The sequence below is a fragment of the Phalacrocorax carbo genome, chromosome 18 (genome assembly GCF_963921805.1).
Source record: "Phalacrocorax carbo chromosome 18, bPhaCar2.1, whole genome shotgun sequence".
In the NCBI taxonomy this organism is placed as follows: domain Eukaryota; kingdom Metazoa; phylum Chordata; class Aves; order Suliformes; family Phalacrocoracidae; genus Phalacrocorax; species Phalacrocorax carbo.
In genome coordinates, this window is record NC_087530.1 from 3,955,519 (window position 1) to 3,977,517 (window position 21,999).

General features: G+C 53.0%; 1 protein-coding gene across 2 annotated transcripts in view; it reads right to left on the reverse strand.

Moving 5' to 3' along the window:
* The window catches only part of OLFM1 (olfactomedin 1), a 34,165-nt gene that overhangs the window by 9,174 nt on the left and 2,992 nt on the right, over positions 1-21,999 (reverse strand). The window contains exons 1-4 of one of the 2 annotated variants that reach the window (XM_064468603.1): positions 12,924-13,865; positions 10,832-10,981; positions 5,241-5,396; positions 2,646-2,865 (exon numbers count right to left, since the gene is read on the reverse strand). In XM_064468603.1, the coding sequence (XP_064324673.1) occupies positions 2,646-2,865; positions 5,241-5,396; positions 10,832-10,981; positions 12,924-13,073 (676 nt within the window). In that variant the 5' untranslated portion in view covers positions 13,074-13,865. Of the gene's footprint in view, positions 1-2,645; positions 2,866-5,240; positions 5,397-10,831; positions 10,982-12,923; positions 13,866-21,999 lie in introns of those variants that run through there. The other variant, XM_064468605.1, reaches the window with a different exon arrangement.

Below are 21,999 nucleotides of genomic sequence, written 5' to 3' on the forward strand. Positions count from 1 at the left end.
TCACTATTGATCCATCAGTAATGCCTAGGAAACCCAAAATGCAAAACCGGACCTCGCCTAAGGAAAATGCCGCTGCGCTATCAAGCATCAGTGCTTCCCGGAGGATGGCGAGAGGCGAGCCAGACGGGAACACGGCACATCCCCCCCATTCCCTTGTCCCTTGCACGTTGCAGCAGCTCCCCGATCCTGCGCTGGGCACTCTAAGCTGTACCTTGAGCTCTAGCAGGCGAACGCACACCAGGTGAGCGCCATTGCTGGCCCATGCAGGAGCAAATCTCAGCTAAAATCTGCTACTTGAAAGGTTGGCGAATCCCTCTGAGGAGATAATTTGCGGCAAACAGCACTCCTCAGCAAACGGGGCCTCACTGTGCGGCACCAAAGTGTCTGTAAGGTTGTTATCCGAATTTAACTCAATTAACTACCATTTTCACTGGTTTACACTCTGGAGCGATAAACAATATTGGAAATCCAATCCGTGCTGTTTGCTCTTAAGTGACCAAATAAATCATCCTCCCAGGCAGGCAGCAAACCCTCTGGGGCGAACTCTTGCGAGACTCAGTGTCCCTCTCCATGAGCACCCAGGGGTGCTGCAACACCCCGAGGCAGAAAAACTGCCCTGACCCCACAGTCAGAGAGAGCGAGAGGTGGAAGAAGGGGCACAGCCAAAAATCCCAAATAAAGCCTCAAAAATGATTCCAAAAACCCCCAAAAGTTCCTAGAAAACATTGCCTGCAAGAGCTCGCCATCCTAGCTGCCTCAGTCTTACCTGGGCTACGGCTTGGGTGGCCGACCCAGCTGGAGGACTGGGATCGATGGGGATGTAATGGCTCAGGATACGGCCCAGAGCAGAAGCAAACTCTATTTTTTTGGAGTCCTGAATGGTTTGGGAGCTACTTCTTAAAGTCTGCCCAGGGTCTGTGGGAGGATCATCGCAGCGTCCCTGGCTCTGGTGGAGGCAGCTCCACCAAGGCCGGCTGGGGAGGGGCTGTCCGGTCCAGGATGGTTTTGTTTAAAGAACTGTCCCCGGGGAAGTACTTCTACGGCCCAGACTCAGATCCCCGGTCCTGCTGCTGGTTCCCTCTCCTCATCACCTGCTGCTCCTCCTCATCTTCAGGAGATGGGCTGAAGGCTAGAGGTGCAGCAAGTGGATCTGTCCGGGGGCACCATCTCCCCTCATCACACCCATCACGGGGTGAGGGGAGGGACCGCGGACACCGTGCGGAAAGCGACGGCAGGGCTCACCTCAGCCTGTTCCGCCCCCCGACCAAACCCGGGCACATCAGTGCTCGTTAATAAATTGGACTCAGGCTGTGCCCTCTCGCTCAGCCGGGGGGATCACACCTGGGCAGCTCCCGGGGGTATCTCAGTGCACGACTCAGTGCACGACTCAGTGCACGACTCACGGCACGCTTGTAGCTCAGGCACCTCTGAGCATCCAGGCTTACGTGGCAATTTGCTTTCCTCGCCAAGATTCTGAGGGAGAGGTAGGTATAAGGGACGTACAAGGCAGCAGAGGACAGGATGGAAATGCAGGGGGAAATACAGGCGAGACGGCTGCTTACAGAAGTGTGGAGGCATCTAGAAACAAGCAAAAGCAATCCCAGCAGCAGAGACAAGAGAGAAACAAAGCATTACCTTGCCACGGATATAAAGTGTTGAGAAGAGATCTGATCTTCCATGAAGTTACCTGAGAGTGTAATTTCATATGTGCTACCAAAATAGACTGCAGAGCAGTTAATGTGTTTAGATTATCTAAATTGCTTAACAAGAAAGTCAATAATGTAAGTAGAAATTAAATCAAGTCAGAGCTAGGGCAACAAACGGTGGGGAGGTTCCTCGCAGCGGTGGACGGCAGTGCCCTCCTTCCCCCCCTTCTCCACCCTCTGTTCGGGGTCAGACGTTGGGTTTAGCTGCAGCTGTGTCTCCCCACAACAGACCCAAAGGCTTCGGTCAATTAATACTCTCTGAATGAGATTACAGATGAATCTCTCGAGTTTTGGCATTGCCGGTTACTCGGCCTGATGGAAGGGGCTCCCTGCTCCCTCAGGGAACGGGAGGGATTGATATCCTGCACGTGGCAGAGTCCGCACCAACACACGAACCCGCACCGGCTACATCATGCTCTTCTCAACAGGGACTCGCAAGGTGCAAAAGGAAAGGAAAAAGGGAAACCGAGTCGCAGCCTGCGCGCGCGCGCACACGCGCTGCTGAAAGCGCGGAGACCTTTGCTGGTGTGCCAGGTCCAGTTAGCAAAACAAGATCGGACACCGATGCGTAAGCAAAATGGGCGCATGTGTTTGCTTTGCATAAGCGTTACTTGCAAGAGGCCGCGCGTTTACCGCATTTCACCGTCCGCTTATGCAAACGCTGCAAAAAGTCACATGCCTGGGTAAGGGCCTGATCCTGAAGCACTTATGCCATGAGCAACATTGCTCGTGCGAGTAATCCTCAGCAGGACTACTCCCAAGATTAACGTTACTTATAGCATAAATATTTACAGGATCAAAGCTGGCTGTGCGAGCTCATCTCCCACAGCCAGGCCAGGCACAAGGAGATGTCCAGTCTAGCATCTCTGCCTCCAGATGGGGTGCGTGGTTTAACATCGATGGTGTTTAGCCAGTGCCACCATGTTGTTCTGAGCCTACCTAATTTTTGCATGCATGCACGAAGCCTTTCTTCAAGATTTGACACTCTGTTCTGAAGCTCTTCGTAGTCATAGGCGCCAATCTCTTCCTGGAGTTCGTTTAGAACTGACGTCAGATTCTGGACCTCCTCTTTAAACTGCAATACCAATTTTGCATCGGCTTTGTACTCTTCCAACACTGGTATCAAAGGCCTAAGTTCCTCCATTTTCGCTTTTATTGCCTGCAAGGTTAAAATAAGCTCGGTTCAGTGCTATGCGTGCAAAAATCTGCAACACTCTGCCTTGACCTGGTTGCTTCCTACGTGAGTGCAATGTTCATATCCCACAATTATTATCATTAAAAATATTTAATTATTACTTTGGTCCAAATGATGTATTGGAAAGAACATATTAAACAGGCTGCAGAACACCAAAATATTTGGGAAAGGCCTTTATTTGTCATTTTTAGAATGCAACATCTTAGGGTTACATGCTTCAGATCACATACACAAAGAGTTCTTTTTTTTTTTTTCTTTCCAAAAAATAAAATAAAATAATATATATATGCATTGACAAGGGTTTCAAACTATTCATGAAATGCATCTACAATTGCATGCAAAGGAAGATCTTGGTTGTGTGGTTCAAGGTTCCTTAGTGAGATATGGTGCTAATTTGGAAAATAATCAAAAAAATAAATGCATGGTGCAAAATGCTCTGTGGCCCTCTTTTCATGGTTACATGGGAGTGAACTGCTTCTTCAGTCACTGCAGCATTGAAAAAACTTGCTTTTAAGTTAGCCCTGTAAGCAAGAAAATGAAATACTGTTGAGGATCTAGCTCACTAACCTGCCTTATATAGATAGCCATTCATAGACAAATACTCTTACGGAACTAAAGAGAAAAAAAAAAAAACACAAGAGCTCCAAACCACTCACATTTTAATGCTGGCATTAGCAGAAACAAAATGCTGTGGCTGTTACTTAAAATGGTGCTTTGGCAGCAAATTAGACAAAAATTCCGTGCTGTTCTTAGGCATGCTATAAAGAACATAAAAATCAAAGTCGTTATCAAATTTATTTTGCAGAAACGAAGACTTGTGGTTTTCTTGTTTTAAATTAAATGAAGGCCTCCTTTAAAGGCACAGTATGCAGCATTTTGTTAAAGATGCTCTGCTCCAGCAGCTAACGAGTAGACATAAATATGCATGCACCTACCCGTTAATGAAGCATGTTAGTATACACAGTATACCTGGTGCTGCCTAAACTCTTGCACGGTGGCCAAGTTCACAGCGCTCAGGGCTGTGACACCCGGCTGCCTGCTGAAGCAGCTCGGGGGTGAACGGGATCCGGAATGGGTTCTCAGCCTCATTTCTTTCCTTCCCATCCCCTCCTATTTAAGTCAAGAGGCTTTCCCTCCTGCAGTTTGCATGTGGGGAATGTATTTATTTTCTTATTCACTTGCACTTCCCGGTGCAAGCTCGCTGGCAGGCAATGGGGAGGATTAAACTCATCAGAATGGAGTGGGGGAAGAGTCTCAGGCTTAAATCAGAAAGCTGGTCCTTATATCCAGACTGCGGAGCTAAGTTTAGGGTCCTGCAGTAACTGGAGATAGGGAGTGAGAGAGGTGGAGTCGGTGATAAGTTTTAAGAACCTTCTTCCAGGCTTTTTATGAGGTAATCTTGGTATTTCAGCATTTATCAATTTAAAAAATTCTGCTTTAAAACAGCGGCCAGCTGGGCAGCTGCATGGAAATGAGGATGGGAATCAGCTGGGTGGATGATCGGTCCCCAAATGGCCCCAAATTTCACTAGAAATCTTCTGAACTTGTTTTTTTGTACCTATTAATCCACAACATTACTAACATTTAACATTCCAAATATCGCTGACAGCCTCTTTTTGGCAATTGCATTTAAAAGTTCGACCATTGCTCGCAACGACAGCCTCATTTAAAAGGCTGATACCTTCTCGTTTGAACGACACCAGGACAAAACACACAGAATTCATCAGAATTGGACATTTGCACACCCTTGAGATGCACGGTTTGCCAGCCAGAGGACCGCTGCAGTGGTCGTACTTCTGGGGTCTTTCTGAGGGGGGGGTGTGTGTTGGTTTGTTTGATTGATTGCCCTGTTGCTACGACCACCCCAAGGAGGGAAGCGACGTGGTGACAGCCCATTGCGGTCTGCCACGTGCTCCAGAAATGGAAATGGAGCCCCAGCTCCAGGCTCTTCCCAAGAAAACTGGATCCCGGGCACAGCACGGGGAAGGGCTGCCCGGCCATGGAGGGGAACCCACCTCGCCCTGACCCTGGCTGCCCCGGGGTCTCCCTGCAGACCTTCTCTCACGGAGCAATCCTGTGCTGCCCTGTTTGAGGCACCCAGGTGGTTTGCAGGTACAGAAACGCAGAGATTTATGCTTTTAACCTATACAAAAATGTACTGCAGCTGAGGATGCGATGCCGCAGCCTGGAACTGGCCGTGCTTTGGGCAGGAGTGGGCGGCCGCCAGTGCCGCGTACAACCGGACCAAGGGCTACGTGAGCCGATGGGGACCGGGGCCGCAGTCCCCTACACTAAATCCCTGGCCACAGCTTCGTTAGCGGTTTGGAAAGCAGACATACCTTAAACTGCCTTGCCAGGTGCTGCTTGTGGCTTTCTTCCACTTGTTTAAATTTTGATTCCAGTCCCCTCATCTGGTTTTCCATCTTCTCAACGTACTGTAGGTCTCTTTGAGTCCGCCTGTCCAACACCTCTATCGACTGGGACATGTTTTGCACCTGTCAAATGAGAAGGGGTTCATTAAGAAGGTGTCGCTTCCCCAGCAGCAAGGCAGCCCCGTTTGCATCCCAATGCCAAACGCTGACCTTTTCCTACACAGCCAAGAAAGCTTAAGGGTAATCAGCCTATGCATTATTTACTAGTTAATCAACAGCATCTCACAGTATTATGACCCCCATGCTCTAAAATAGAGCAAATTGGTTTCATAAACATTTATTCTGCTGCACTGCAGAGAAGAATTTAACAATCGCAGATGCAAATAAGGGTTGTAGTCAAGGCTAAAATGCATCACTCATGACGGCCTCTTTGAGAGGCCGGACAGCACCCGCCGTCGCGCGAGGAGAGGCTCTCAGCTGAGCAGAAGCCCATCTGGCTATGAGATACGCTTCTGCTGAGGTGCACATTATCATTTCTTCATCTATACAAGTGACACTTACTGATTGCCTAAGTGCAAACTTTACTCCCAACTAGTAAAAACTTCATTATCCAAACAGCCCTACTCTTTATACGGCACCTGCCACAACAAATCCAGCTGCAGGTGAGGGCATCCTGAAGCTGGGAAGCACCACGGGAGCTCCCGCTCCGGCTGGCCCCACCGGTGCCTGCCCACTTGGGCAGTTGTGCCGCGTCGGCATCGTTTCTAGCCGAGCGACGCGGCATCCCCGCGGCTCCCCGCGCAGCGCCCACCCGGCCCTGCCGAAGGAATGATGCAAGAAGGTTGGCTGGGCTCATCGTGAGAAAAAGAGCTGAAGGAGTAAGAAGGGGAGGGAAATGATAGCTAGGCTGACCTGATTCTGAAGGTTGGCTGCTATCTGATTTATTAAGGTATTCTCTTCTCTCATTTTTCAGTCTAGGAGAGAGTAAATGAAGCTCATGACTTACACAGGCACCTAAGCACCTATTTAGCATTAAGCGATGAGCCTAATTTAAGGTCTTTGCACCAGGGAGGGTTGTGTTTGTACCACAGTTTGTATGTTACAGGGCTCAGCCCACGGCTGGCGCTCCTGCCACCGCTGCGTTGGCCACAGAAATGCGACTGCCGGCATTAGGGATGACGCCTGTGTTCGAAATGAATCAGGCACCCAAGCACGCTGCTGCGTCACGGCCCTAACTAAAGGCATCCTGGTGCAAGTCTCTGCATCTGTGGGGGTCTGAGCAAAACCCAAATGTGAGCCAGCACCGCCTCTGCGGATCCGCTCCGAGACGCTTCCCAGAGCCCATGCTGCCACATCTGCTCCCGTCTCCGTCCTCGCCAAAGCCAGGCACAGACAGGCTGAGACAGGGGAAGAACGGTGCAAGAGCAACATTGCCTCCAGCAAATCACACTGGGCTGCTGCGACTTACCTCAAGTGACAGAGCGAGGGGACAGCGGGACACCCGCACGCAGCCAGGCCTCGGAGACTACTTGCCGAAACCAGCATAGGTCAAATGCCAGCTTTGGCGTCTGCGTCTCTGAAGGGGTCAAAACGCCCATTGCTCATGCACGATGACAAGGAAACTATTACAGGGAACTATTAAAAATGTATGGACAACCTACATTTCAAAGGCCAACAGTGAGGAAACATTTTGTACAGCCAGTACAATGGCTTCGGGGGTCTAGTAGTCTTCCTCAGCAAAGGGGAAGCTATTTTCAGTCTCCGAGTCCCAACACATCACCCAGAGATGAACCAGCCCCCATCCTGAACACCACCAAGGACCTGCTCGGGGAGGCGTGAGAAGCATGGAGGAGCAGAACAAGACCCTCTTGGTTTGATGAGGAAAAGGCCAAACATGAGCTCAGCCCAAGCCCACGTGGCTCCCATTCAGCCGTGCCTCCCCCAGGGTACGTGAGCTCTCAGCAGGCACGGCTGGGTGCTAATTTACCTGGGCGGGGTGTGGAGGAGTTTGAAGACCTCTCTCTATCCCGAGGCAGGAGAAGGGAAGTCTTAGACAAGCATGACTGGTCTGCAGATATTTTTATCCTGCTAATCAAGTCGAGCTGTATAGCAGAATTGTTCCAATGGGTTGGAATAGGAATGACTTGTAGCAACCGTAGAAGATTGATCTCATTTATTCCACTAATGCCTAGCCCCAGTTAAAGGCCAAGCTACAAGTAATCAGAAAAGTGCATTTCTGTCATGGCACGTTGGTGTGTGACCTTGCAGGGGCTGAGCGAGGCTACGGGGGGCTCCTTATGCTGCCTCTTGGATGGCAGGAAGGGAGAGGCAGGCTCCGCTAGGAAATGAATCAGAGCATCTCGCTCAGGCTTGTGCTCTGAATCACCTCTGGAGGAGTCTGCGCCTCCCCTGACTGCAGAGGAAATAGCCTCCTCACTTGTCTCTAAACTGAGACACCTAAAATTAGCTGCTGTGCTTTTTCAGGGATGTGTATTACAAGTCCAGACTCCTGCTATTTGTGGCCCACATTGGCCAGATGTGTAAAAAGTCAGTCTCCATCATTCCTGATCCCTGACGGGGATGCATGCTTCCTTGGCTGAAGAGCTACTTGTTTTCCTTCATTAGCATATTAAGCCCTTGATCCAGCAAAGTACTTTGGCACATGATTAGACTTCAGTGAAACTGTTCATAGCTTAAACTTAAGCATGTACATAAGTGCTCTAATGAACTGAGACCGAAGGACACTGTTTCTCAGACTCCCTCAGCTTCATCCATTAACTGCTATCCTCAAACACCAGCCAAAATGCGTTTTGCCTTCGTTGGCAGAGCACGCCCTCTCACCACGAAACATCATTTTCCATCAAGCTAATGGGAGAGGGATACATGTGATTGTCTTGGGGAAAAAGAGTTAATTTTAGCATCTGAAATAGAAAACTGATACAAACAGAACTTCCAGTGCTGTTCTTGTTGTTGCTTGACACTGACTTGTTTCGGAATTAAACGAGGGTAACTGAGTTAATATTGACTTGATGACCCTAGTGAGACTGATACGGTCAAAGCAATGGTTTAAACCCTGCTCAAGCTTCCCTGTGGATCAGCCTTTCATGCCAGATCAAAAGGGCTGTTCTAAGCCCATCTTTGGGGGTTGAATTGGGATGAATCGTTAGCTTTGGGTAGCTGGACAAACTGGTGGAGCAATAGCATGAGGCATCCTGAGAGAGACTTTCATGGTCTATAGGAAGAATTAGCAGAGCGATGGGCTCAGCTGATGGACTAGGACATGAAAAGTTCATCTTATAAGGTCTGTAGGAGGCAAAGTAAAGGCTGAGATGTCATTGTCCTCCCTATGCATACAACTCCGCGCGAATCTCAAAGGAACAAAAAGAACCATTTAATCTGGAAATCAGTGCTGGCAAAGAATAAGAATTGGCAGGAAACCAAAAGTGGTTTAACCATGAGAGGAGGAAGTCCTCCCAGATAACAGGGCCAAAAAAGAAAAAAAAAATCTGTTTGAAGATAAAACATAATCTGTTTATGAAGAGGATTTAGGTGATGTCTTGGTTTGGATGCAGTCCAAGATGTGGACTCGGCACCTGACACATAAGGCTGGAAGGACTCCGCGTGCTCTAGCCAAAGATGAGCTCAGACACCTCGGTGTCAAAACACGGGCCGAACAGTTTGTGCGGTGGCGAGCAGACCTGGCTCACCTTACCTCACTTAACACCTGCTCTTTAAACTGACGGGGTGCCCAGGATTCACTTGCAAGCAGCACGAACGGCGATTTCTATGCATATGCCTGTGCCCACGTGTTGAGGGTAGGTGGGGTCTTGGCAGCTTTGAACCTCGAAGTGCGTTCAGCTGCTGAAGCCTCTGTGTGGAGATTTCCACTGAAGATGCTCTAACTGGGTTGTGTACACACACACACACACACACACACACACACACACACAGAGCTTATTTCTTGCCTGTAAAAGCAGTGCCTTATTATTTCCGTAGGGGACTGCCAGGTGTCCTCCTTTGAAAATCCAACCACAATTACCTTTGACACATTACGCTTCTTCATCTGCTGGCAGAGAGAAATCAGGGGACGCGAGTTTTCCCATCACAAAACTAGAGTTAAAATGTCAGAGGAGGGAAGGAGTTTTCAGGTTTGAAATCCTTCCTGGGAAGCTGGAAGCTCTTCTCTGCAGTTGCGTTTTCCTATAGGGATTATCATTTCAGCCTTCGTCAAGATCAGATGTCTGGCACTAAGAGCCTAGTCTTTATTTTGGGGTTTTCATATAGGTTAGCGTAGGAGTGAGATGCAGACAGATTAGCGGGCAGGTAACATATCCTCAGAACACATGTCTCGAAATACTGCTCCTCCCTCACTTTATTCGTTGGCAGCCAGAGAGCTGCATAAGGGGGGAAAAAAAAAATCACTGAGCGCTTACACCCTCCGCACGGGAGCTGGTGTTATCCCAGGTCTCGCATGCCCAACTCGCCTGTCTATTAGCAGAGGGCATTGGGTCAAATCCTGCTTCTTTAATGCGTAGGAGCAGTTCTGGGAACACGATGGCTCTCGGATGCCTGTGTCAGCTGCTAATATAATGCTGCTGCCCCTTAGACAAAAGTGCTGTTGGACCGATTGCCGTTATTGCTTAGAGAAATAAAAGCTTGAGTGGGATTATTTTTAGAAGCCTCTGACATACCGAAGAAGTGTTTTAGGGCTAAATGTTTCCTGCCTCACTTTATTGTCCTTATCACATAGGAAAATCAGTTAAGTGTAGGTTTAATATTGTTATGAGTGACTAATACATCAACTTCCCGAAAGCAGCGGGGTAAAAATGGTTTTGTCATGCACAACACATGCCAACATAGCACTGGGTTATGAGGGATAATTACACATCCAGCACAGGAGTCCACTTGTATTTTAAGGAGAAGGGCACCGTTTCACATGAAACAGCATTTCTTCAATGAAATCTATTATCTGGAAAATTTCTTGTTATGGGGAATGTTTCCCTAATGAGATGCTTTGATCTCTTTGGACAGCAGACTATTAAAAACTAATCAAGTGGATGTCCACATTAGAAAGAAACCCACTAACTGTCATTTCTGTGCTATTTGATGTCGACAGCTTGTACTGTTTGATTCGACCTTTTTAATATCAGCTTGGCTAGGAATGCATGGGCTTTGGGTCTTTAATTCTATCTTCTCCCATGTTGTTGAGGCTTATCCTTTGAAACTGCTTGTGTTAACATAATGAAAAAAATGAGTAAATTACTTTTTTTTTTTTTTTAAGCAACGTGGTTCAATATTGTTGCTTTGATCTCAGCAGTTTCAACCTGACCTTAGGCCGCGGTCCCTTTTCCTCCACGCCTCAGAAACACGTAGAGATTTAAACTCCCAACTGCGGCCGATTATTCCCCACGACACGCATGGGACAGCTACGGCACGGGAGGGCTGGCCCAAGGGGTCCGTCTTCCCTCGAAACCAAGGCTTAGCCCGGCTCACTCGGATTTTTACCCCCAACGTCACGCCAAACCAAACCACCTTGCCCAGAAGGGGTCAACCATTACCTTTTCTAATAGTTGTCTCAGCTGCTTTGTCCTGGCATCACGCGAGCACATCGTCTGTTGAGGTGCCACCACTGTGCATATACAACGTCCCTCGCTATCCTGGGCAGAGCTGTAGACCTGCCAGCTTTCCTCTGGGTTGGTAGGCAACACCTAATTAACACAGGGAAAGACTGGTTAACCAAACGAGGGGAGGCCTGGCAGGGGTGTGGGAGGCGAAGGGGGCTGAGCGGAGGAAGCACGAGGGATGGGGCAGATACCGAGCTTTGCTGGAAGCGGAGGGAGGCTCCTCCGAGGTCCCAGCTGGCAAAATTCACTTGTAATGCAAAATTATGGATTGGGGACAAATAAAAGAAAGGTCTGAAAAGGCAGACAAGAGCTGAAGCAAGAAGGCAATGCAAGTGGGAAAGCGTGGACACGGGGAGAGCCACAAAGCAGCGAGGGTTGCAGCGTGCTGTAAGGCACCGAGCGCTTCGGGGTGGGGAACCCGCTGCCCGGCTGTCGTTACAGAGCACTTGGCTTCTCCTTGACACGGTGAGAGGGATGTGCCCGAGCCACTGGTGAGGATACGGTGCCCTGGCTGAGGGCTGAGCAGTGATCCATGTGCCTCTGCAGAGCTCTCCGGGATCCGGCAGCATGAAAATCAGCTCTCCCGAGCAAACGGACACCAGGAGTTATGTCTCGCCCTTCCCCTGCCGGACTCTCCTGGGGACGGGGAGGTTCACCAGGCAACCATTTCCCTGCAGATGTTCTGCGGGTCCCGGGCGGCGAAAGCCCGGCGCCGTGCCCCGCGAAGCGTGCCAGCAAAGAAGGGACGCTGTCTGGAGGACACGATCGGTGCCTCCACCTGAGCTTCCAGGACACACGGCGGAAAGGGAGCCCAGCCACAAACACAGCGAGCTCCCCAGCCCCCCTCGCGCCCCTTGTGCTCTCCAAACCTCTCTGGTCTTAATTTTCCTTTGATCTCACAGTACTTTGCAAAATACATTATTTAACCGCAACTCAGCCTCCGATCGCTTTGAGGGTACCACCGTTTTGCCAACCAGAAGGGCAACGTTCTTTCTACTATTTCAATAGATTACAAATAACCTTGCGAATACCCATGTTGACAGACATGCACGGTGAGGTGGACAGATAAACAATTTGATTCTTTAGCTAAAACAATCAGAAAAAAAAATAATAAACGGGTCTCATGAGCCCTGGTAACACGGAAAAAAAAAATCCCAGCTTCATTCACAATCAGCAGAACCACCACATGAAATAGTCATCTTGAAACAGCAGAGCTGTAATACGTTAGCTCTTTCAGAAGGCACAAGCGTGCAGCCTGGAGGCGAACGGTGCCCATTTTTCCCCTGCTAAGGGGAGACAGACAGAAGGATTTTTCTCAACCATTGCCGAAGTGGCAAGACCAGGCACCGTACCAGCCCTCCAGCGAAACGGGGACAGGAAACATACGGCACGACCACAATATACCGCAACTTCTCCAGTGCCTTTTCCATCCCAGTAACAACTGATTAAAGGCAGGGGAGCGAACGGCATCTTGCGGGACTCTCCCGCGCTGCTTCACCCAGCGACAGCAAAGCGGAGACCAGGGAAACTTTGCAACCCTTTGGTTGAAGGCATGGGGGGGGACACGGACCACTCGGTCACCCCCAGCCCAGGGCTAAACCCGACAGTAGGAGGAGGAGGAATGGAAAGGCGCTCCCCGCACCGCCGTCCCGGTCCCCCGTCTCCCGCCAGCCCCCCCCCCCGCCTCGGCCCCGCACCGACCCCGCTCCTGCACGGCCCCGGGGGGCACTTTGCAAGCGATGCCCCCCCACCTCAAAAAACCACCTCGAGGGGCGGCGGCCTTGCTTCTCCCCGAGGGGGGGGGGCTGCTCTCTGCAGCCGGGGGGGGCTCCCGCAGGGCCTGCCGGCGGGAGGGAGGGAGGCAGGGAGGGAGCCAGGCGGGTCCCGGGGGTACGGATTGGGAAGGGGGCGGGGGGGGTGACCAGGCAAGGAGGGATTTAGGCAGCCCGGGGTGAGGCGGGACGGGGCGGCTGCACGGGAGGCAGGGATGCTCCGGGCGGCCGGTCCCCCCCCACCCCGCACTTACTCCCGTGCTGCGGTCCAAGGTGCCGCCCGTGGCCGCCGTGAGTTTGGTGGTGTTGAGCCCCACGAGGGAGGGCAGCGTCTGCGACATCCAGTTGGTGATCATGGCCATGGTGCTGAGGACGACTCCAATCTTGAGTAAAGGCACAGACATGTCTGCGGGGGGGGGCGCCAGGCACCCTTCATTCTGCACCGGCGCCGGGCTCCATGCCGCTGGGGACGGGCTGCGCCAGCCGCCCGGCCGCCGCCGCCGCTCGCCGCCGGCCCATCATCCGCCGCCGCCCCGCCGCGGCCCTGCCCGGCGCTGGCGACGGTGCTGCCGGTGACCGGAGCCGCAGCCGGAGCCGGAGCCCGTACCGGAGCCGGAGCGGGGCTGCCTCCCTGCGCCCGCCGGAGCGGAGCGGCTGCAGGAGGCGGGACGGGGACGGGACCGGGGCGGGAGGGAGGGGAGGGGCGGGGGGGCGGCAGCGCCCAGCCAAGCCGGAGCGACTGCGGAGGGCGGGGGGGAGGCAGGGGGGAGAGAGGGAGAAGGAGGGGAGAAGGGGTTTGGGGAGGGGAGAAGGGATTTGGGGAGGGGAGAAGGGGCTTGGGGAGGGGAGAAGGGGTTTGGGGAGGGGAGAAGGGAAGGGGGAGCGGAGGGGAGGAGAGATTTGGGGGAGGGAAAGAAAATTTTTTTTTTTGGGGGGTGGGGAGGGTTTGGGGAAGGGGGAGTGGAGGGGAGAAAAGATTTGGGGAGGGGGGAAAGAATTGGGGCTCGGGGGAAAGAATTGGGGAGGGGGGAAAAGACTTGGGGAGAAGCGGAAAGGCTTGGGAAGGGAGAGGAAGGTTTGGGGAGAGGGGAAAAGATTTGGGAAAGGGGGAAAAATGGGGAAAGGGAAAAAGATCTGGGGAGAGGGAAAAAATCAGTGATGGCGGGGAGAGATTTGGGGAGAGCGGGAAAGAATTGGGGAGGAGGCGGGGAAGGTTTGGGGAGGGAGGGGAGGGCGGGGGTGGGGGGGCGGGGGTCCCCCGCTGCGGCGCGGCGGCGCGGTGCCCCCTGGCGGCCGCCGGGCGCGGTGCGGGGCGCTGCGGGGGGTTGCGGGGGGTTGCGGGGGGGGGCGATGGGCGCACAGCCGCAGCGGGCGCGGCGGAGAAGGGCCGTGCCGGAGGGACTAAAATGGGGGCTGCTGGTGGCAGCGAGGGCAGTGGGGAGCGGCGGTCCCTGCTGCGGTGCGTGCAGCGGGTGCGGGGTCCAGGCGGGGCACCTGGTGCTCTCCAGGCCCGTGGTCTTCCCGGGCTGTGAGCCATCAGAGAGCATCCCCCACATCCCCGCTTGCTCCCCCCCACCACACTCTGCAACCGCAGCTCTCCATCGGCACGAAGGATCCGATACGCTTTGAGCTAAACCAAACCGCCCCAGCAGCCCTGCTTTTGCCCCGTTCCGGCCCCAGCGCGGCTCTTGCCCCGTTCCCAGCAGGCAGGGCTGCACGGACAGGAGAGCCGGGACAGAGTCCGACACTGCCAGAACATCCCACCCCCGAGTTCGAAATAAATTCTTGGCTTTCTGTAGCTGGTGTGGCTCTGAGGCCAACCCTGCCGAGGAAGCCCGGGGGCTGTAACGCTGCGAACAGCGGTGCAGCCCGGCTGCACGGGCCCGGCGAACAGTCCGCAGCGAGATGGAGCTTGTTCACAGCTCCGGTTTCGTGAAGGCGTTTGCAGAACTGTCCTGGTGACTTCAGAACCAAAGCCTCCGACCAACCGAGATTTGCAGTTCCTTGCACATCCTTCTCTAAGTGAATGTTTAAACACTCCGTGCAAAGCAAATTATGAAATGAATCCTCTGGCCCTCTCCAGAGGAGAGAAGTGACGCCCCTCGCTCCTCTGGTATAGCACCAGCCTCAGCGTGTTGGAGCAGCCACCATGGCCCTGCTTTAAGAGACCCTGCACCATCCCATGGCCCCACCACCCCCAGCCTGGCCAGCCCACGAGAGCCACCACATTCCCACTGGAGTCTGACCACCCCAGCCCCAAACCTGCCACCTCCGGAGCTGCGTGGGATGTGGGGGTCACCGCCCCCTCCCCAGGAGCTGGCTGGGCTACAGCTAAGAGGGTGCTGAGGGGTGCCCCAAGGCCCTGACCCACCAGTACTTCCTTGCCCTACAGCATCCAGGCCGGTGTGTGGAGCAGGTCCCAGCGGGGGGAGCAGGGAGCTGTGCCCTGAAATGCAGTCGCTGCCAAGCTGGCCTGTCCCACCTTAACAGGGCCTTGCTCCTAACTGGGGCCGTGGCCCTTGGCGTGGGATCATCCCAGTGCACCCCAGCACTGCTGGTCTGGGCAATGGGAGTGGGGACCAGCGACAGCCAAGTGGAGCTCTTGGGAGAGCAGAGAGCACTGGGGAGTTTCTGTAAAGCACTGAAATGAAAGCACACTTCACAAGTCCACCAGGTGGAGGAAAAGAGATGAGTTAGAGTACGAGCGCTGACGCCAGGTTGGATCCTGGTCTCCAACAACTCGGCAGCAGAATCAGATGCTGGCGGCTGGGAGGCAGCAGCTAGTGTGTGTCACAGGCTGCAGCAGCTGAAATGCCATTCCCTTCCCTCGCTTCCCAGCACCCTCAGACCATGTCACCCCTGCCCTCTCCCCCTGCTCAGGCCAGACGAGCTCTGAGCCAGGTAAGTCAGCTGCCTAACAGGTCAACCTGGTGCTGAAATCGATAAGAAAACACTCCTGCCCTCTCAATCCCTGTTCTGCTTAGGGGTCCCAAAGTAGCTACATTACTTCCACGCCTTGAAATCGGCTTCACCCAGCCCAGGCATCCTTTCCCTGGCAAAAGTGCCGTCAGGTCGTGCAGCGTTGTACCTGAGGAGGTCAGCACCAAGGAGGTGTTTCAGGCTGTGGTTGCAGGAGCAGGTTCATTAGGCAAAAGCCTCAATGGCGTCCATCTTTTAGAATAAATCACAGCTCCCCACTCTGTTCCAGTTCAGCCTGTTCTGCTCTGGCAGGTGCTTATGCTGTGGTCAGCACTGTAGCAGCTGAGACCCTGGTTGCTTATCTGATTTCATACCATTTAAAACACTTGAGTGCTACATTTAAATCATCTTAATGTTCATTTTGAAACTGAGTTTATAAGTAAAGTTGATCCCTCGTATTTGTCTGCCCCAAACACATACAAAGGGAATTAGACCTACAGATATTTTATTATATTTAAAGTGCTATTCAGTGGGATAACAAGAGCTCCATTGCCTGGCTCTGGATTCCACCTGGACTAAAGAAAGACTCGTTTCCTACCAGTGCACGCAGGTGTTTTCATTCATATGCCCTTCAAGTGTTCCGCAACGATTAAAGCTTCTGCAAACGGGGACGGTGAGGCACAGAGCGAGGAGCAGCAGCCACAAGTCCCTGCGAAGGCGGGGGCCCGTTACCAGGCGTCTTCTCCCAGCGGCTGGCACAGAGGGCTTGTGCAGGCTGTGCTCTGGCAGCGGCGGCCAGCAGAGCTGCTCCGCTTCCCCGGAGCAAAACCCTTCATGTCAGCCGAAAGAGGGGATGTGTGTGTATTAACGGGGGAAACAGAAATATAAACGGGGGAAGAGAAATCCAGATGATTTTCTCTCTTTCTCTTGCTTCCAGTGTTTATGAAATAGCCAAAAGCAGTGGGTTTTGGGGCAGTCAGCCAGTCTTTGCTGGTACGATAAAGGGAGTTAAGGTAGGGACATCAAGACATTGGCCGTTCTTCCACATATTTTCAGAAAGTTCAGTGACTTAATGCATTAATGACCTACGCCGGGAGCAGGATGGCCCAGAGCCCACAGGGTATAACCTGTGCTGGCAGAGCGCCACGGCCCTTCCCCAACACCATCAGGCTGCCCGTGGCACGGCCACGCAAGCTGAGCCCACAGCAGCTGGTCCAAAGCAGAGACCTGATTAAAAAAAGAGGCTTCCAGAAATGCCATGGTTTCCCTTTCTTAGGAGTGAAGGATTATTCAGAGGGAAGAGGTGGTGGTCGCTGCTGTGCAATGAGATGCCGCCGGTCACCTCGTGCTGTGCTAGGTCGTGGGCATCAAGCGGGAAAATGACCTCTGTCATCTCAGCGCCTGAAGTAGGTGATGAGCAAACATGGAAAAATCTTCCCTACCCTAATGATTTCCCTGCTTTTAGAAGCCCAGCATGGCAGCAAAATGAAACACAGCAAAAAACCAGCGGGGACATGAACTTGGTGTGGGAGACCTGACGTTGCCTTTGCTCGTGCTAGCGCAAACCAGAAGAAATGCTAGTGAACTCGAGGAGGAGGAGACGCAGACGACTCTTGTTGACCTGACAGCATTCGCTGAGGGGCCTTCCCGGAGCAAAGCAGGATCTGCCCTTAAAAGAGCAACTTTCCACTGTAACATCTGCAGAAATCTGTTCAGCACCAGTTTTGCTGAACTGGTTGAGTTTCTCGTGATCACTTTGGGTTTTTCTGCAGAGGGCATTGCCGTGGAAAAAAAAACCCTCATGATGTCACCGAGTTTTCTTGTCCTGATGCGCTTGCTACACCCACCCTCCCCACAAGAGCAGGCGGTGCAGCGCTGCCCTCTTGGTGCCTCTCCTGCTGTAAGCAGAGAGTAAACGGCAGGAAAAGATGACCAGTTAGGGAACAAAAGATCCTATTTGCATTCGTATATTCTGAGCAGAGAAAGAGGAGGAATGACAGACAAAAGCAAAGAACAGGGTCTTCCAAAATAGCTACTTAGTGGAAAATTCCACTGCTGGGAAAGTGGGAATGCAAACCGCAACTGCCTGCCTAACAGAGCCCTACAAGGGTCAAGGTCTGCAAAAAGGCCAATGCATGTGTGTGCAGGACACGGCGGTCATTGTCTCCCTCTCCTGGCTGGTTCAGAGAAGAGGTGCTGAAGTTTCTGTTGCTCCCAAGCTCATGTGGAGATGGTGTCTGCAGACCACAGTCAGAGATCTCCTATTTAATGCATGGTGAGAGGATGGGATCTGCTTTAAAATACATACACCCATATTCTAACAGCCTCAGATCTTGCTGGTGCTCCAAGCTGGCTCAGTAAACGTGGGAGGCATCTCAGCTAACCCCTGACATCTCCAGCGAGGAGGGTATGTCCAGCTGAGCTGGTTGCTCAATAGAGGGCAGTGCCCCGGGCACCTTCTCAGGGCTGGCAGCTCAGGAGCGCAGGGCTCAGTAATTTGGGAGGGCACCCAGGCCTGCGCTGGGATTGCTCTGTGGTGTGTGGGACAGCCCATGCTCCAGCTCTTTGTGACCCCTCTCTGCACTGGAGACCCACGAGACGTGCCAAGGGCTGCAGGAAAGCGCTTGTCCTTTCTGGAAGGATCTTCCTGTGTAAATTCAGGATCCTCCTTAGATATTTGGACTAAGTGACTTTTCTCCAAAGCTCCCTCCTGTAGTTGATGGAGGGGCTCTGAATCACCCTCTTGGAGGACTCTCTGCTTCCACTGACTCCTGGCATCCCTCCTGGAGTCCTGACTGATGCCGGGCTGCCAGGGTCCCTATTGCTCCCCCACTGCCAGGTGCCGCTGTGCTGGCAAAGGAGCGCGGACTGCACGGAGCCGGGCAAGCTGCACGGTGGAAAAGACCAGCTCCATCACACCTGGGTGGGAGAGCACCCCGAGAACCAGTGCGAGGTGCTGCACTCCCTGGCACTGCACAGCACAGCATGCCTGGCAGCGGAAGGCTGTTGGGATGCTGAGCAGCTCTGCGTGGGGGTCCCTGCAGTGAGTGGGGTTTAAGGCTGAGGGTGAGGAGCTACCAGCAGAGCCCAGCAGGCTCAGGCCAGGGCTCCAAGCCCACCCCAGCACTGTACTGGGCCATCACTGTGCCTCTCTGCTTTCTGCCTGGCACCACGGGACTACAGGGGACTCTGCTCCTGAGTCAATGACGAAGTTTCTCATCCCTCTCTCAACTCAGTAAACCTTCACCCTCTTCCTCGCACTCCCCATTGCCTGAGCTTGTGGCAGGAGGTATCCGAAATCCCTCCGCACCAGCCTGTGGGCAGCGGGAGGGCCGTGGATGGTGCCAGGCAGAAGAGGCTCCCCCACCTACCCCGCGAGGCAGCACGGGCAAGTTCATCCTTGCTAAGGAACATACACTTTGTACCCCTATCACCTTTGGAGCGTGGGACAATCTCCTGTTGCTTTTGCCATGGGGTATCTGTCCCTCGGCATGCCACAACTGCCACAGCAATAAAAGGTACCAGATTTCCCTGATTTTTTGGGTCCAACTTCCAAACGTCCTTGCTTTTCTACCTGTTTTTTTGCTACTATCTGTGCTACCATCACACACAAGCCTCAGTCCTGGAGCTGGACCCCATCGTCTCGACACCGTACCAATGCAGAGCAAATTCTTCCCCTCCTGTCACAGGAGGGTATGGATGGACAGACGAGGAGAGCGAAAGAAGGAAAGAAAATGGCAATTAAAGACCCTGAAGTACTTTGGAAACAGTGACCAGGGTGCTGCAGATCACTGCCAGCTCCTGGTGGGACTTTGTGTGAAACTGCCTGTGCCTGGTGCTGAGCTCGGCTCCAGGCGTGGCCACGTTTCAGGATCAGGCAGCCCAACGTGCTCTGGAAAATTAACTGCCGGCTACGGACCCTGGGTCTGCTCCTTCCGCACACAAAACGCTCTGCAACCTTTCCTTTTGTTATCTGCACGGTGAGTAAAAACCCTCTGCAGCAGAAAGAACATGCTTCTTATGTTACACTGGAACAAAATAATCCCCTTTTCAGGTCTTCATTTCACTAAATCTGTGTTTAGCTAAAGCTGCTCTTGACATTAAACTCATGCTCCAACAGCGAGTGCCAATACATGTCAGAGCCTCCGGGCTAGATCAGAGCCCATTAAAGTCGGCACAGATTTCACGGGCACGTCAGTGGGTTCCTGTTACTCGGATGTTTTGGTTAGGAGGGATGATGATTTTTTTGGGGGGGGCATATTTCCCTGGGTCAGTCACACGCCTCCAGTCAGAAAGCACCTTTACACTGAAAACTTGTTCTGCACGTTGCTTGCTAGAAAACACAGCATTGCTCCAGGGTCGCTCACTGCTGCGCCCTCCTGGACCGAGGGCGGACTCTTGCTGTTGCCCTGCTGTTATCTTTCCAGGAGATCTTTTGCATTTTGGCTGGGTTTGAATGCTGCCTCCCAGCTGGGGTGGGATAAGAGTCTGGGAGCCAGGACCTGGGTCCTGAATGGGGAGAAAGCTTCCAAAACCGAAAGCCAGGACAAAGCTGGCCCAGGGGCTGGGAGCAGGGCCCAGCTCCGGGAGGGAATGGCTATAGTCTACAAAAGAAGGAAAATCAGGATTTTGAGGCAAGTAGGGTTTGCTGGTGCTAAGACACATCTCAGGCTCTGTGCCTCAGTTTCCCCAAGTGCATCTTCCTCTTTCTGGGGGACTGCTTGACTGACTGAACCTCTCGGGTATCCCCCGTGCCCACCCAGGTCTCCCAAAGAGCCCGGCCAAGGCACCCACAGGCAACAAACCTCAGAGAGACACTCCTTGCGTGTCCCTGTCCCTGCCTTGTTCCCTTTTGTTTGTAGCTTCGTCACAGAGAGCAAAGCCAACACTTATCACTCATAACTCGAGAATTAGCTTCTTCCACTGCCAATGCAGTCTACAGCCTTCATCTATCTAATTCACTCAGATAGTAATTAGTTTTGTATTACTTTAAGCAGTGATGCTAATACTGATCACAAGGACCGATAACTTGAATAATAAATGCAACCAGGGTTGAAAATTACCTTTCTTTTTTATTTGTTAAAGCTGAAGTTAGTGAAATGAGACACAAATTGGTTTATGAGATGAGGCAGCTGCCGCCTGTTACAGGCTGCAGATTTGCAGCTTAATCCTACTAGTTTCCATGTGTCTCCCTGACTAGGGGGGGGAAGAGCCCGGCCACCAAACTGGGCACTGGGAAGTCCCCCATGGGTGGAGGGGAGCCAGCATGGGTGGGCTGGGTGCTGCTGGGGCAGAGGGGCACGGGCAGCTCTTGGGGGGGGCAGTGTGTGTCCCTGGCAGCTCTCCCCTTTCCCCTGAAAATAGCCCCAAGAGGGACCTGATGTGCTTTTAGGTAAATCAATGGCAAAATTGTTTGTTTGGTTGTTTGTTTTCTTGCAGAAGCCCTAAATGTTTAATAACTGCCTGCTCCAGGAAGGTATTTTTTCCTGCGTGGTTTCACTGATTACCGGGTAAGCGGATGTCAGCGCGCCGGCTGCCCGGCTCTGCGCCTGCGAAACTTTGAGGAATGCAAAGAGGTTTTCACTGGTAATATCCCAGCAGCTCGCCAGCAAGCACGAGGCATGACAAAGGGATGGGTTGGACAGACAGACAGACGAGCAGATGGCATCCTGAACCCCCTCTGCCTGGATTTGCTACAGCAGCCCAAATCCTCTGCCCTTTTGGCAGCTCTATCTTTCCGCACATGACAAGCGGATCCTTAGAGAGCGTAAGCTGGCTCTGCTCCTCCATGGCCACCAGGACAGCCGCCCTGGGTCTCACTGAGAAGACGACAAGTAGAGAAAGCCCCGCGGCTTTGCCCGGGAAGCCCTCTGCCCACAGCTGCGTGCATAGCCAGAGCGAGGGTGCTGCACCCCAGGGTGCCCAGAGCAGCAGCTCTGCCCCCGCCACCCAGCACCCGCACCCGGCCACCGCACCCTGAAGCCAGCCTGTTCGACTTAGACGAAATATTTGCCATTTCAGGTTTTGACTGCTGACCTCTGGAGAGTCAAGGCAAGGCGCAAAACAAATTAGGAGACCTTTGACAGCTAAAAGAAATCCCGGAGCCTCATCCAGGTCTGACTCTGGGGCCAGAGCTCCTGCGGCCCCCCCCGGGGGCACATGGGGGACGGAGGGGCAGGCACGGACTTCTGCAAAGGACTGGGATGTCAGGGAGCATGTAGGGGCAGCTCTCTCCTTGTTTCACACAGGTAAGACTACCATCCACCTTCGGCAGATCTTAAAGCCCCTAGCAAACCTGGGGGTGCAGCCCGCAGCCTGTGCATCACCCGCGTGCTCCCAGCCAGGCGCGGGTACCCTTCCTCCCACCCCAGGGGGGACCATCAGAGGATGCTGCAGTACCAACACCTCCAC